Below are 16,431 nucleotides of genomic sequence, written 5' to 3' on the forward strand. Positions count from 1 at the left end.
CCGTGGCTAGGAAGCTCAAGGAAGATTCGCCGCATACACGTCTCGCCTCTGAGTTTATTTCTCAGAGGCTCTGAATTGCTTCATCGCAAGCCGTTATCACGTCCAAAGAACAAGAAGAGGATTGCACCGTTCGTGAAGCTTTCTTTCTTCGCTTTGCTCCAAGACTTTTCAGGTAAGCCGTAAATCCATCTAACTTCTAAAAAGCATGATAGATCATTAGCATTTGTTCATGGTATTTGTGTGTTACTGTGTATGTGCATATGAATGATTCTTGTGGATCTTCGCCGTGCTTCGGATACTTGATGTTAATCTAGATTTACTTGCGTTTTGGTTATGATATTCTTGCTCTGCGTTTGAAAACGGTCTGATTCGTGTGTATGGCGTGCGTTTTGGTGGATACCGCTCATGTTAGGACTTGCGTTTTATCTCGTTTCATGTGATAGGGATAGTTTTAGAGGAAACCGAAGCCAGATCCGTAATCAGTGGAGATAACCGAGCGGACTGGTGGTTCTTTTATTAATTTCTGGGTGTTCCTCTTGGATTCCGGTGGGCTGGAGCGCCGGGGAAGACGACCGGAGGTGGCTCTCCGGCGTCTGCGATTTTCTTCTTCATTTTCCGTTCTCCTACGTGGCAATATGTCGATGGCCCATGCAGTTCAATTAGTTTTTGTCCTATCTGATGCCAATGATTGGCTCACGTCGTGTCATGCTTTGATTGGTGGTTGATTCTATTTTGTCCTTAGTGATTTAAGTGAGAATGGTGACCAATTGATGTATGTGTATAAATGCCATGTTACATTGCAAAAAAAAAATTGTACGTGAGAATAATAAGTGCTGCTGTTTGAATGAAAAGAAAATGCTGAGTCAACAATAAATGAAATAAGTGAAAGAATAGTGGAAACATGTGAATCAATTGTGGTGACGTTGGGCCTCATGAGCCTTGGCCTGGACTTTTTTGAAATTGCGCCCCCTTTACTGATGCACCTACCACCTTGTGAACCTGGGCCTGAGCGCCCTTGCTTTTCACACCCCCCTGTTTTGAGGCCCAGAGTGCTGCTAACATTAATTTTAGTTCCTTAGAAGATTACTAACGCCCCCCCCTGCAGTTTAGAGCTAGTTCATTTTATTTTTTTTTGTCTCCTCTTATTTTTCAACTCATATTTCTTTTTCAATCACATAAAAATGTACAAAATTTGTTTTAGATATTTTAGGGTGTTTAAATAATTGTCACGATTTTTGTTATATTTTTTTTAATTGTTTTTAGTCCTTTTAATAAACTTTTTTCTTTACAATATGTTTGAAATTTCTTTGTTTTTAATACTTCCTTGTAAGTAAACTTGCTAATAGACTTAGGAATTAATTCTTAGCCTCAATTTTTTGTATGTGTGCTTGTGAGTGTCATTTGTTTGTTGTAGTTCTCAATTTTATTTGTCGCATATTGATTTTCCTTTACCTATCTCATGTATAGTTTTCCTTAAAAATTGTATGGCTTCTATTATTTTGATTCCCTTGTATAGACAACTTAGACTAGAATTTAGAAATAGTTCCCTATTGCATTCTTTTCTTTTCAACCTTTTAAAATACTTAATAAATATCGATGAATATCATATCGCTACTATATTTCATAGTAGGAAAGAAATGATTGGGGTGTAGGCCCAGATGTATGTTCTTTCCTACTTAGCGGAAAAGAAATGATTGAGGTGTGAAACCTCGATGTATTTCTTAACCGTTATTTAGAGAAACGATTGTGGCGTAGGCCTCGATGTGCATTCTCTAAATATTCACAAAAAACTCTTTTTGTATCTCCTTTACTTAGCGGAGAAGAAATGATTGAGGTGTGAAACCTCGATGTATTTCTTAACCGTTGTTTAGAGAAACGATTGTGGCGTAGGCCTCGATGTGCGTTCTCTAAATATGCAAAACAAAACTCTTTTTGGTATGATCTAAGTCACAAAGTTAAAATCCCCATAAAAAAAACATCAACCAAAAACACTTCAAAAAACCTAATAAATGGTCAGATTTAACACAAAGTAAGGAAGTGATGCGAGACCTTGTAGTGGGTTCTCGTCATCATGGAATTACCCTAAAAGATACAAACCAATCTCTTTTTTCTTTTCTTAGGGGCAAGTTATCTCCGCTCCATTGCATCCTAGGCGATCCCTTATGCAAGAGCGTGAGCGTTAACGCCGCCCAACTAAAAAACACAAAAACAAACAGAAAATCTTTAGCCGAGCTACGGTAACTCTGATTCCTGAAAAGGATACGTAGGCAGCGGGGTAGGGCCCGTGCGAGTACAATTCTTTCTTTTCCCTACATTTTGCATTCATTCGCATTTAGACATAGACATAGTTATACACCCTTTAGATAGAAACAAACATAGGTGGATACCATCGAGTACGATGGGCGTGAGGGGTGCTAATACCTTCCCCTTGCGTAACCGACTCCCGTACCTAGATTCTCTGGTCGCAAGACCTTGTTCTTACCCTTTGTTAGGTTTTCTGATATTCCTTTCCCTTAGGGGATAAATATATTGGTGGCGACTCTGTTCCTTTTTCGCGAGCGTGCGACAAAGAGCAAGCAAAGGAAGTTCAGAGGCTTCAGAAGTTCAAAGAGATTTGAACGAGGAGAATCTTCTGGTGACAGAAGATCTGACAAGAAGAAGGTTGTCTGCTATGAGTGTAATGAGCCTGGACATTACAAGAACGAGTGTCCAAAACTTCAGAAGGAGAATCCCAAGAAGAAGTTTCATAAGAAGAAAGGTCTTATGGCAACATGGGATGATTCTGAATCAGAATCAGAATCAGACTCTGAAGGAGAGCAGGCCAACTTCGCGCTGATGGCTACAGAAGATGATGGATCAGAATCTACATCAGAATCAGATTCTGAAGAGGTATTTTCTGAACTATCTAGAGAAGAGTTAGTTTCCAGTTTAACAGAACTTCTGGAACTCAAGGCTCATCTTAGTATCAAATACAAAAAGCTGAAAAAGCAGTTTGAATTTGAAACTAAGAAGCTGGAATTGGAAAATTCTGAACTGAAGGAAAAAGTTTTAAATCTATCCAAAGATAGTGGATCTCCTTCTGAAACAGAAAAATCCATTCCTAGCATGAATCATATTCTGAAAGAATATGACTCGAGCTTCAGAAAGTTCTTATCTAGAAGTATTGGCAGAAGTCATCTTGCTTCTATGATATATGGTGTTTCTGGAAACAGAAGGTTTGGTTTTGGCTATGAGGGTGATACCTCACATAAATTTGAACCTGTTGATGATCTGAAGATCACATACAAGCCATTGTATGATCAGTTCAAATATGGCCATGCTCATGATATTAGGCTTACTTCACATGCACAGAAGTTTAACATTGTTCACACCAAGAAGCATGTGACACATCCTAAGAAATATCATGCTGACAAACCTAAAGAATATCATGCTGTTCCTCCTGTTAAATATTTTGCTAAACCCAAGTTCAATCAGAACTTGAGGAGAACTAACAAGAAAGGACCCAAGAAATTGTGGGTACCTAAGGAGAAGATAATTTCTGTTGCAGATATCCTTGGCGGCAAAGAGGACAAAAAGCAAAATGTCATGGTACCTGGACTCTGGATGCTCGCGTCACATGACGGGAAGAAGGTCTACATTCCAAGACCTGGTGCTTAAACCAGGTGGAGAAGTCAAGTTTGGAGGAGATCAGAAGGGCAAAATCATTGGCTCTGGAACCATAAGTCTTGGTAACTCTCCTTCCATAACTAATGTACTTCTTGTAGAAGGATTAACGCATAACTTATTGTCCATAAGTCAATTAAGTGACAATGGTTATGATATAATCTTCAATCAAAAGTCTTGCAAGGCTGTAAGTCAGAAGGATGGCTCAATCCTATTTACAGGCAAGAGAAAGAACAACATTTATAAGATTGATCTTTCTGATCTTGAGAAGCAGAAGGTGACTTGTCTTATGTCTGTTTCTGAGGAGCAATGGGTCTGGCACAGAAGATTAGGACATGCTAGTTTGAGAAAGATCTCTCAGATTAACAAACTAAATCTGGTCAGAGGACTCCCAAATCTGAAATTCAAATCAGATGCTCTTTGTGAAGCATGTCAGAAGGGCAAGTTCTCCAGACCTGCATTCAAGTCTAAGAATGTTGTTTCTACCTCAAGGCCGTTAGAACTCTTGCACATTGATCTGTTTGGCCCAGTCAAAACAGCATCTGTCAGAGGGAAGAAATATGGATTAGTCATTGTTGATGATTATAGCCGCTGGACATGGGTAAAGTTCTTAAAACACAAGGATGAGTCTCATTCAGTGTTCTTTGAATTCTGCACTCAGATCCAATCTGAGAAAGAGTGCAAAATCATAAAGGTCAGAAGTGATCATGGTGGCGAATTTGAGAACAGATTCTTTGAGGAGTTCTTCAAAGAAAATGGTATTGCCCATGATTTCTCTTGTCCTAGAACTCCACAGCAAAATGGAGTTGTAGAGCGAAAGAATATGACTCTACAAGAAATGGCCAGAACCATGATCAATGAAACCAATATGGCTAAGCATTTCTGGGCAGAAGCAATAAACACTGCATGTTATATTCAGAATAGAATCTCTATAAGACCTATTCTAAATAAGACTCCTTATGAATTGTGGAAGAACAGAAAGCCCAACATTTCATATTTTCATCCTTTTGGATGTGTTTGTTTTATTCTGAATACTAAAGATCATCTTGGTAAGTTTGATTCTAAAGCACAAAAGTGTTTCCTTCTTGGATATTCTGAACGCTCTAAAGGCTACAGAGTATACAATACTGAAACATTGATTGTAGAAGAATCAATCAATATCAGGTTTGATGATAAGCTTGGTCTTGAGAAACCAAAGCAGCTTGAGAATTTTGCAGATATAGATATTGATATATCAGAAGCTGTAGAACCAAGAAGCAAAGCTGCAGAAGCTGATAGTCTCAGAAGCAATGGATCAGAAGATCAAGTTGCTGCATCTTTAGAGAATCTCAGGATTTCTGAAGAGCCAACAGTCAGAAGATCACCTAGACTTGCTTCAGCTCATTCAGAAGATGTGATCCTTGGGAAGAAAAATGATCCCATCAGAACAAGGGCATTCCTTAAGAACAATGCAGAATGTCAATTAGGTCTTGTTTCTTTGATCGAGCCAACTTCTGTTGATCAAGCTCTAGAAGATCCAGACTGGATAATTGCCATGCAAGAAGAACTCAATCAGTTTACAAGGAATGATGTATGGGACTTGGTTCCTAGACCAAAAGGATTTAACATCATCGGCACTAAGTGGGTATTCAGAAACAAGCTAAGCGAGAAGGGAGAAGTGGTAAGAAACAAAGCCAGACTGGTTGCTCAAGGTTATAGTCAGCAAGAAGGAATTGACTACACAGAAACCTTTGCACCAGTGGCCAGGTTAGAATCTATTCGTCTATTAATTTCTTTTGCCACTCAACATAACATCACTCTTTATCAGATGGATGTCAAGAGTGCCTTCTTAAATGGTTATATAGATGAAGAAGTTTATGTCCATCAACCTCCTGGTTTTGAAGACTCCAAGTCTCCAAATCATGTTTTTAAATTAAAGAAATCATTATACGGATTGAAGCAAGCTCCTAGAGCTTGGTATGAACGTTTAAGTTCTTTCCTTCTGGAAAATGGTTTCACTAGAGGAAAAGTGGACACTACTCTCTTTTGTAAAACCTTTAAAAAGGATATTTTAATATGTCAAATATATGTTGATGATATCATCTTTGGAACATCTAATGCTACACTTGGAAAGGAGTTTGCTGAGTCTATGCAGGCTGAATTTGAAATGAGCATGATGGGAGAACTCAAGTATTTCCTTGGGATTCAAATCAACTAAACTTCTGATGGAACATATGTTCATCAAACGAAGTATGTGAAAGAACTTCTGAAGAAGTTTAATCTTTCTGAAAGTAAAGAAGCCAAAACTCCTATGCATCCAACATGTGTCCTAGGTAAGGATGAGGTAAGTAAGAAGGTAGATCAGAAGTTGTACAGAGGTATGATTGGATCTCTTCTATACCTAACTGCTTCTAGACCTGACATTCTCTTCAGTGTTTGTTTGTATGCTAGATTTCAATCAGATCCGAGAGAATCTCATTTAACTGCAGTTAAGAGAATTCTGAGGTATCTGAAAGGTACTACTAATGTTTGTTTAGTTTACAGAAAATCCAAAGACTACAACTTAGTAGGATTCTGTGATGCTGACTATGCTGGAGATAGAATTGAAAGGAAGAGCACTTCTGGAAGTTGTCAATTTCTTGGAAGTCATCTGATCTCATGGTACAGCAAGAAGCAAGCTACTATTGCCCTCTCAACAACAGAAGCAGAATATGTTGCTGCTGCTGGTTGTAGCACACAAATGCTCTGGATGAGAAGTCAGCTAGAAGATTATCAGATATATGAGAGTAACATTCCTATTTTCTGTGATAATAATTCTGCTATATGTTTATGTAAGTATAAGAGTGCGCCTAAGAGGGGGGGTGAATTAGGTTTTCAAAAATTTAATCGGTTTTATGAGAATACTTCTAATAATTTTTGGTTAAGTGTTTGAAGGTTTTTTGTAAGGTTCTTTTCTTTTCTTTGGTAATGGTGATGAATGCAATAAAGTGCGGAAAAGTAAAGAACGCAACGATATATACTGGTTCCCCTCACAATCCGAGAGTACTCCAGTCCCCTTTCAAACACGAAAGAGATTTCACTATAGTTAGAATTATTGTACAAGCCTATGCCTACTATCTAACCTATAGGGTGATCAAAGGTTCTTAACACCTTTAAGATCAATTCAATACTAATGTGAGTGAAGAACAATCCTCTTCAAACACAACACTTACTTCCAACAATCCTGGATAGTAAGGAGATAATACTTTTGAATTTATACAAGAGATTTAGATGAAATTTGTATAGCACTATCAATCTTGGATTGATCTTCTTCTTCAAATAAACAATTCTAACAATGAATATAAATGTTCACAATGTATGCATGAAACTTTGAATAGATTTCTCAATGAAAATGTGTATGGAAAGTTTCACTTGAAAATGAGAATTTATGAACACTTGAGAATATTGAAAGATGAAGAATATGGTTTATGAATTGTTAATGAAGAAGGTGATTTTTGAATATGAAAGATGTGTAATATATAGTGTGTAAAACACCTCTTCAAAAGGTTATTTTTCCATGAAGCAATGCAATGTTTAAAAAGTATAAAGACAATTTCGTTTGAGTGTAAAATGCAATGGAAAAACACACTGGTTCAGTAGGAACCGGTTCCTGCCTGGGACAACCCGGTTCCTGCTGAACGTTACAGCAGAAAATTTGAATTTTGAACGTGGGAACCGGTTCCTGCATAGGGACAACCCGGTTCCCCATAGTAAACTACAGATTGCTGAAATTTGAGAATGCTGGGAACCGGTTCCCCCATAGGGACAACCCGGTTCCTAAAACCTTTATTTTGAATTTTAACTATGAAAAAGGTTTTAAATGAACTCTTTGATATATGAGACTTGTTCATGATTATGATATGCATGAGAGTATATTTTGTGAACAATTATATGTCAAAGTGAGTATTGTTTATACCTTTGCCATTTATTGCTTGATTCTTGAATCTTTATTATTTCTTCAAGACTTTGAAATTGTGTGTTCTTTGCTTAAGACTTGAGATTCTTTTTGCACATCCTTTATGAAAGCTTGATGTCCATATTGTCTTCATCAAAACAAACTATGCTTGAGATGCTTTGCAATTACATTCTCCCCCTTTTTGATGATGACAACCAAGTCTTGAAAACGTTTTTGAAGAGAGTTGTTTTGTGCTTTTGAAAAAGTGTTTGAACAATGCAAGACTCCCCCTATGTTAGAGACTCCCCCTAAATCCATGATTCCTTGATTTATGGTGATGAGTTTTACTTGATAATTTTAACAATGGCCTGCATTTGCTTTGAACAAAACAACAACAATACATGCATATTCTTCTCCCCCTTTGTTATTATCAAAAAGGATGGGAAAAAAGATAAAAAGATATGAATTATAACACAAATGTAAAATACCACAAAGTTAGCACACAAATGAAATACTACAAACGATACGAAACGTAGTTTGTTACGGTTACAACATAAAACAATAATAATCCTAAACATCACGAACATGAATGGAACATTGTCTAGAAAGCATAAGTAAAATACGAATAATAGAAAGAAAACATTACAAAGAAATTAAAGGAAATAAATTAATCACTTTCATCCATGTGTTCTTCATCATCATCATCATCATCATCATCATCATGTTCATCTTCTTCTTCGCTTCCATCCTCTCCCTCATAATGAGCCAAGATACGCTTTTGAGTCCGTTGAATTTCCCGCATTTGTCTTCTCATAAGGTTATGCTCATAGTCATTCTCCCTCTTGTTGTTATCAATAGATGTTTGAATAGAACAAAGCTTTGCAAACATCATATCCATTGTGTATCCACCTTCGGGACGTTGAGGATCTTGTGGCACGGCTGGCTCAAAATCAACTTTGTAAACGAATCTACCTTCACGATCCGTAACTATTCCTGTATTTTTAAGAGCAGTAGCGGTGGTGATGGCACACTCTTGTTCATCCATATTTTTCTTTGGTTCTCGTTGGAGGAGAACACCAGCATTCCGAACAATATGAGAGATGGCCCTTGCATAAGGTAAGCCTCCTTTAAGGGAAGCCATAAGCTGCATGTGGCGCATAATTGAAAGTGCCCAATTGACTTCAATGCCACGTCTCAGAGCAAGCAGAACCATCAACTCGAACTCATTGACCCTGGAATGGTTAGAATTCTTTGGAAATAAAACATAAGCAATGATAAGATGGAACATCCTATCACTCACCGATAAGCTAGAACCGAACATGTTAAATTTTGTAGCAAGTTGTTGGCGAACTGTGTCGCGTTGAGTTGGTCGGCACATATCCACAAAAACATCCATCTTACTATATGGTTGCCAATCCTCCGGTATGTTACCTTGAAGGAGCACTAAGCCTTGAGAGGGAATGCCTAACACTCTACCAAATTCCTCAACATCTAAGCATATGTCCTTATTTGAAACTTTTGACAGTAATGTGAAATCATCAAATTCATCGGTTACTATCCTAAGATTGTGGTAAAACTCTCTAACCAAATCCGGATAATAATCACCATGGTCAAGCACAAAATTAGCTACCCCTGCATTAGCTAGTCTACCCGGAAAATTGAAGCTGTGATTAGGGAAATCGGGTAGTTTACCGTATTTTGCCGCAAGGAGTTTTCGACTCCGGATGTTGAATGTGAGTCTCCGACTCTTGACCGTGGGTTGAATCTCTTGAGGATCTTCACTTGTCTCTCCCATTTTGTTCTTTCCCTTTGCACTTCTTGAAACTTTGGGTGCCATTGTTGAAAGGAGTTGAAAGTTAGGGTTTGGGATTTTAGGATTTGGTGAGTGGAGAAGGATTTGAGTGAATTTTGTGAAAGAGTGGAGGATTATATAGTGTTTAGAGGTAGTGGGTAATTTAATTTGGAGAGTTATGGGGAGATAATGGAGCTTTGATTGGGGTTTGACTATGGAGGTGGAAGGATGTTTTGGAGAAGATGAAGATGAGTGAATGTGAATAATGAAAGTAAATGTGTGTAAATGAGAGTAAAAGAGAATAAATGTGTGGTGTGAAATGGTATAATGTGTATTAAATAAAATAAGAAAAGAAAATAAAATAAGGAAGAGAAAGATTAACCACACAAACCTTTCACGTACAGCCAAAAAGGAATAAGTGAAATCTGGAAAAAAATACGTGGGAACCGGTTCGTCCCTACATGGGAACCGGTTCCTGAGACACAAAGAAAAACACGCCTCTGGAAATTAGTATGGGGAACCGGTTCGTCCCTACATGGGAACCGGTTCCTGGAGTGAAAATTTCCAAAAACTTTTATTTTATGAAATATAAAGCACATATACCATATAAGATTATCAAGTCATAATAAATGAACATTTATAAAGCATTTTTTATCACATAAAAGGCGCGCTCTGATACCAAATGTAAGTATAAGAGTGCGCCTAAGAGGGGGGGTGAATTAGGTTTTCAAAAATTTAATCGGTTTTATGAGAATACTTCTAATAATTTTTGGTTAAGTGTTTGAAGGTTTTTTGTAAGGTTCTTTTCTTTTCTTTGGTAATGGTGATGAATGCAATAAAGTGCGGAAAAGTAAAGAACGCAACGATATATACTGGTTCCCCTCACAATCCGAGAGTACTCCAGTCCCCTTTCAAACACGAAAGAGATTTCACTATAGTTAGAATTATTGTACAAGCCTATGCCTACTATCTAACCTATAGGGTGATCAAAGGTTCTTAACACCTTTAAGATCAATTCAATACTAATGTGAGTGAAGAACAATCCTCTTCAAACACAACACTTACTTCCAACAATCCTGGATAGTAAGGAGATAATACTTTTGAATTTATACAAGAGATTTAGATGAAATTTGTATAGCACTATCAATCTTGGATTGATCTTCTTCTTCAAATAAACAATTCTAACAATGAATATAAATGTTCACAATGTATGCATGAAACTTTGAATAGATTTCTCAATGAAAATGTGTATGGAAAGTTTCACTTGAAAATGAGAATTTATGAACACTTGAGAATATTGAAAGATGAAGAATATGGTTTATGAATTGTTAATGAAGAAGGTGATTTTTGAATATGAAAGATGTGTAATATATAGTGTGTAAAACACCTCTTCAAAAGGTTATTTTTCCATGAAGCAATGCAATGTTTAAAAAGTATAAAGACAATTTCGTTTGAGTGTAAAATGCAATGGAAAAACACACTGGTTCAGTAGGAACCGGTTCCTGCCTGGGACAACCCGGTTCCTGCTGAACGTTACAGCAGAAAATTTGAATTTTGAACGTGGGAACCGGTTCCTGCATAGGGACAACCCGGTTCCCCATAGTAAACTACAGATTGCTGAAATTTGAGAATGCTGGGAACCGGTTCCCCCATAGGGACAACCCGGTTCCTAAAACCTTTATTTTGAATTTTAACTATGAAAAAGGTTTTAAATGAACTCTTTGATATATGAGACTTGTTCATGATTATGATATGCATGAGAGTATATTTTGTGAACAATTATATGTCAAAGTGAGTATTGTTTATACCTTTGCCATTTATTGCTTGATTCTTGAATCTTTATTATTTCTTCAAGACTTTGAAATTGTGTGTTCTTTGCTTAAGACTTGAGATTCTTTTTGCACATCCTTTATGAAAGCTTGATGTCCATATTGTCTTCATCAAAACAAACTATGCTTGAGATGCTTTGCAATTACAGTTTATCTAAGAATCCTATCTTACATTCAAAAGCTAAACATATTGAGATTAAACATCATTTCATAAGGGACTATGTTCAGAAGGGTGTTATATCTTTAAACTTTGTGGATACAGACCATCAATGGGCTGATATCTTTACAAAACCCCTTGCTGAAGATAGGTTTAAGATCATTCTGAAGAATATCAGTATGGATTTATGCCCAGAATGAGAAGATGAGAAGATCTTATGTATGAGTATCTTCTGAAATGAAATTGGATTAGTTTTTTATAAGAAGTTCTGATTGCAATCAATTAGAAGTAGTGATTCGGTTATTACTAACGGTTCATTGTCTAAGTTGATTCAGAATCTCTTTAAAAGTAAAACAGCTGTAACTGGCTATCCAGATGGTAAACACGTGTTCACTATCCCTGGACAAGCGTGCGTGCAGTTGAGGGGACGCCTACTTAGGTAACTGTGCTAATCACTTCTTTTGTCATTATTATCTCTCCTCACGTCACGTAACATTAAATGCTATCCATCATTTCTTTTTATTTCTTTTCTTTTTATATTCTTCAAACGTTTCTTTTTCCTCTTATATTTCTCTCTTTTACATTCAGTTTTCTTTTTGCTCTATCTTTCTCTCTTTGCATTCATATCATAAACCCTAGCGGTTTTCACTATCTGCAACCTCATCATGAATCCTTCTTCAAGCTCCTCAAATCAAGAATCTGATCGAAAACAAAAGAGAAAGGCAACTGATGAACCAGAAAACAAACCAAAAAGAGTAAGGATCACCTACGATCCTCTCAAAGTGAACCCGTTTGAAGCTATGATGTCTGGAAACTATTCTAGACGTGTGTTTAAACCTCTTGACGGTATCCCTCAATCACCTTCCTCTTCACAAACATCCACCACCTCTTCCTCTTCATTCATCTCTCTGGAACCACCTTCTTCACCATCTGATATCTCCTCTCCTTCAACCCATCCCTCAGATATATCCTCATCTCTCTCACACCCTTTCCCACCAGAACACCTAACCCCTACAGTTTTGTGTTTCCCGACTCCAGGTTCACTGTCAACCCTCCAACACCTACCACTCAATCATTTCTAGAGCTTTTACATTCTGATGTAAATAGCTAGTTGGAGATTCTGGGCGCTGCTCACCTTAACCATCTGGATGAGTATGCTACCTGCAACCTCTGGGATGCATTTCGTCAGGATTTTCTGGTCAAGGCTACGGATGTCCAGAGAAGGATCATGTCTGACGCACCTGGTGTTCGTGGTCGTCTCTTGGAAGTTGGTGAAAGCAGCTATCACCATCTCATCAGGAACAGAAGAGTTCTTGAAGAGAGGATACCTGCAGATGAGATGGAAGAAGAAAATCTCTGCAGAGACATCGTGGTTTGGAGACCATGGTACCCTGTGCTGACTGGAGATTTTCAGTGGTTGTTTGATTGGTTCAGAATGAACCCTTCTGAAAGTGCTCCTCACATGGTCTTTCCAGAAGTGGTTTATCCTGCTGAAGTTGCTGGTCCTACTCCTCCAATAAACCTAGCAGCTATTCTTCAGGCGTTGGAAGTTGGAGCGTCTGTGTTGCCTGAACCAGAATATGCTGAGGCTGCTCCTGAGTCAGACTCAGATGTTGAGATGGAAGGTACAGAAGCTGAAGACCTCCCAGAAGATCGTCCTGCTGAGATTGCTGTCCCTGTTGGCAGAAATTCTGGTGCTTCTTCTTCTGGTGTACCCTCAGCTCTGATGGAGACCTTGGAAGCTCTGCATCAGAATCAGGCTATGCTGGCTTCTCGTTTGGATGCGCAAGAAGCAGCCAACGCTGAGTTTCGCTCCTTCATGGTAAGACAAACTGGGAGCACTGACGGGGTTCATGACATTCTAGCGCAGATTTTGTCTAAGCTAGGGTCTTAGTCTTTGGCCTTTGTAGTTTTCTTTCCTTGATTGCATCTGCATATTCTGCATACATCTTTTGTAATCCTGCTTGTTTAAATCAATGAAAAGTTTGATTCTGTTTCTTTCCTTTGTCGTTTTCTACATCTGAATCTTTTATATTCTTTTTGATGTTATGACAAAAAGGGGGAGAAAATATATGATAAATGATTTGATTAAATATTATCAGTTATCGGGTAAAAAGGCCCCACATTACTAACAGAACTTGCAAAGTTCTATGCTTTTAAGTTGTGTTGTTGCAGGAACTGAAGATCAACATAAGAAGCAACAAGATGAGGAAAAGTAATTCTTTAGAGAATCAAGCTCTTGGATTCATGAAGCAAGCTGAGTGCTATGAAGCTTCAGAATCAGAAGCAAGAAGGAAGAATGTTCAGATATTCTGATGATAGAATATGATCTGAAACATTATGTTTATGTGTTCTGACACATACCATATGGCTCTGATACATATTATGTGTTATGAAACATACTCTATGTTCTGACTCATTCATGCTGACGTTTGTCGTTTAGTTTTGTTCTGTAACATTTCAGGATGAAGAGATGCTCTGATGATGCTCTGGTTCATTCAACAATGTTCTGATACATTCTAGCATGAAGTGATGAAAGAAGAAATTCAAGCTCTGAAGCTGTTCGATGGAAGAAGAAATCAGAAGCTGTGAATGTTCTGAAGATCAAAGAAATTCAAGTTCTGAAGCTGTCCGATGGAAGAAGAAATCAGAAGCTGTGAATGTTCTGAGGATCAAAGAAATTCAAGTTCTGAAGCTGTCCGATGGAAGCAGGAATCAGAAGCTGTGAATGTTTCTTAGCGGCAGCTAAATTTATGTCATTTTATGGAAACGCCACAATTTAACTTTTTTTTTTAGTGAATACCAACCACTTTACTATCATGACGGCTCTATTACATCATTGCCCGTGAAGCTGCAATATTATTTTATTTAATTATTTATTATTAATGCTTAATAACTCAGGAAGGATCTATTACATCATTGACTTTGAAACATCATTATTTTTTTTAATATGCAAAATTGAATTAAATAAAGGAAATCCAAAGATGCTTCAACCCGGATAACAAAAGGTCCTAAGCTTAACTTCATTGTAGAAAAGAAGCTTCTTTCTGTTTATTTACTATTTATGATTCACAACTTTGAACAAGAAAAATGACACCAGACTCACAAATCTGTAAATCTTATTTTTACTTATTTTTCAAATTTAGAATTTTAGTTCTCAAAAGCTCATTTATTTTTGTTTGGATATATGGCCCATGCATTGATTGCACACACTCCATACATTTTAGTAGTATTCCTTCTGATAAACATATAACCTCCCATTCCTCCCCATTTTGTGCCATAGGAGTTTTTAACTATCCAATAATATTGTCCTTCATGAGAGGCATAGCCCACTATTAACATGCAGTGATTCATAACCGTAGAATCCACCGGACAATCTCGACCTTGAAGTATTCCCTGCCAATGGATAGATATATGTTTTTTATTAGCAAATATAATAGTACTAAAAAAGTTAAATACAAAGAAACGCTTACGTTGTAATAATGTTGAAATTCTTGTGTGGCTGCATAAATACAGACACTAATCGGTTGTTTAGCAACTGCACACAATAGTGCCTTCTCTGATTTGTCCACGTGATAAAACGAATCAATCTTACTACTTGCACTGTTTGGAATCTATATTTCATGAAGAAAGGAGTTTGGTAAATTAATACAACACTCAGAAAAAGATATATAATAATAATGATAAAAATTAAGAACCTGTGAGGCTTTGCATGAACCCTCCACTGCAGTATAAGGATATTTACTCTCCAATGCAACCCCACCGTGATTTAAAACCCATTGGAATGCCTCGTGCGTATATATGCCATGGCAACCATTACCAACACAATCCACAAGCTCTTGCGCAGAAAGGTCGAGAAGCTTCTTCGTCACTATTGCAACTATTCCTTCAATGGCACCTACAGTTGAGAATGATGCGCAACTACCTGATAAATCAAATTCAATGTGACAATTAGTTGTGAAGATTAAGTATAGAGGTGCTAATTTTATGATTTGGTAAGCTGTAGTATGATCCATTTGAAAAGTTCGCAAAGATGCCATTTTTAAAGCTTTTAATTTTTAAAACAATTCATGGGCGTAATATTAAAATGAACTAACAAACTTACCACAAGTGCCTTGATTCTTAACAGAAGTGACAGCTTTTTCTGACCTCCAATCCTTGGATGGTGGTGGATCACTACATGTTAAGTCACCAACATCATCGTTGTTCACAATATTTATCGTGTCACTATTTGTGGTCATGTATCTTTCTTTGAACTCGACGAAGCTCAAATCAACAAAGCTGGTCAGACCAAGAAGAGAGCTATGAGGTGAGTCTCTCTTTGCATTAGTCTCTACGATATACTTCAAATTTGTAACAAATGTGTCAAATTTATTTGCCATCTCTTCTAGATCATTGTAGACTCGTCCCTGTTCTTTCTTCCATACTTGAAATAATTGTATAACATCATCTTCATTAGGAAGCTTATCAAATTTGGGACCCAATATGGAGGTGTACTTACTGGCTGGGATCTCAAAACTTGAAAATATACTTAACATATCTTCATTTTCAATAATTGTTTTCTTTCGAATGGCAAAGTATATACATAAGCATGCAGTGAGGATGATGAAGAAACGAAATGGCATCGAGTTGTAGGAAATCTTCATCTCTTATTAGAAGTAACTTGAAGATATAAAACTTTTTATGGAAAAGATGTGTATTCTTTAAAAGTCAGATCAACATATTTATAGAATATAAGTTGAGATGTCAAGTTCTACTTAGTAGTTTATATGTTTAAAAATTTCCTTTATTATTTAGTTCGACTAATTTATTAATAAAATAATTTAATATTCCATAATAAACAACATTTTCAATTTTTTGTTTATTAGTCAAACAAAAATAGACGTATGGAGTGAGTCTCATTTGCAGTCTTATTTTATTCGAATGTATAGTCTATTTTTTTACTAATAGAATGCATAGTCTTTTTTTTTTTATTCTTTGATGTAATGCATAGTCTTTTTTAACTCATAGAATGCAGTCTTATTTTATTGTGTTATGTGAGAAATCTTAATTTATTCAAAGTGTTGATATCTTACTC

The 16,431-nt window shown here is 36.9% G+C and overlaps 1 protein-coding gene across 1 annotated transcript; it reads right to left on the reverse strand.

Moving 5' to 3' along the window:
• Window positions 1-14,258: 14,258 nt before the first annotated feature.
• On the reverse strand, window positions 14,259-16,028 carry LOC131638884 (ervatamin-B-like). Its single transcript, XM_058909425.1, has 4 exons — window positions 15,460-16,028; window positions 15,053-15,279; window positions 14,828-14,968; window positions 14,259-14,750 (listed from the first exon to the last, which is right to left on the reverse strand). Exons 1-4 carry the CDS (start codon window positions 15,998-16,000, stop codon window positions 14,520-14,522), a joined length of 1,140 nt encoding a protein of 379 aa, XP_058765408.1. The 5' UTR covers window positions 16,001-16,028; the 3' UTR covers window positions 14,259-14,519.
• Window positions 16,029-16,431: the final 403 nt, after the last annotated feature.

Source organism: Vicia villosa, unplaced genomic scaffold (genome assembly GCF_029867415.1).
Source record: "Vicia villosa cultivar HV-30 ecotype Madison, WI unplaced genomic scaffold, Vvil1.0 ctg.002467F_1_1, whole genome shotgun sequence".
NCBI lineage: Eukaryota > Viridiplantae > Streptophyta > Magnoliopsida > Fabales > Fabaceae > Vicia > Vicia villosa.

Excerpts from the sequence above, each read along its gene's own strand:
- LOC131638884 (XM_058909425.1), bottom strand. The coding sequence starts at position 16,000 with ATGAAGATTTCCTACAACTCGATGCCATTTCGTTTCTTCATCATCCTC. Across the intron at positions 15,280-15,459 it reads TAAGAATCAAGGCACTTGTG|GTAGTTGCGCATCATTCTCA; the intron begins GTAAGTTTGTTA and ends TTGATTTATCAG. Across the intron at positions 14,751-14,827 it reads AATTTCAACATTATTACAAC|GGAATACTTCAAGGTCGAGA; the intron begins GTAAGCGTTTCT and ends ATCCATTGGCAG.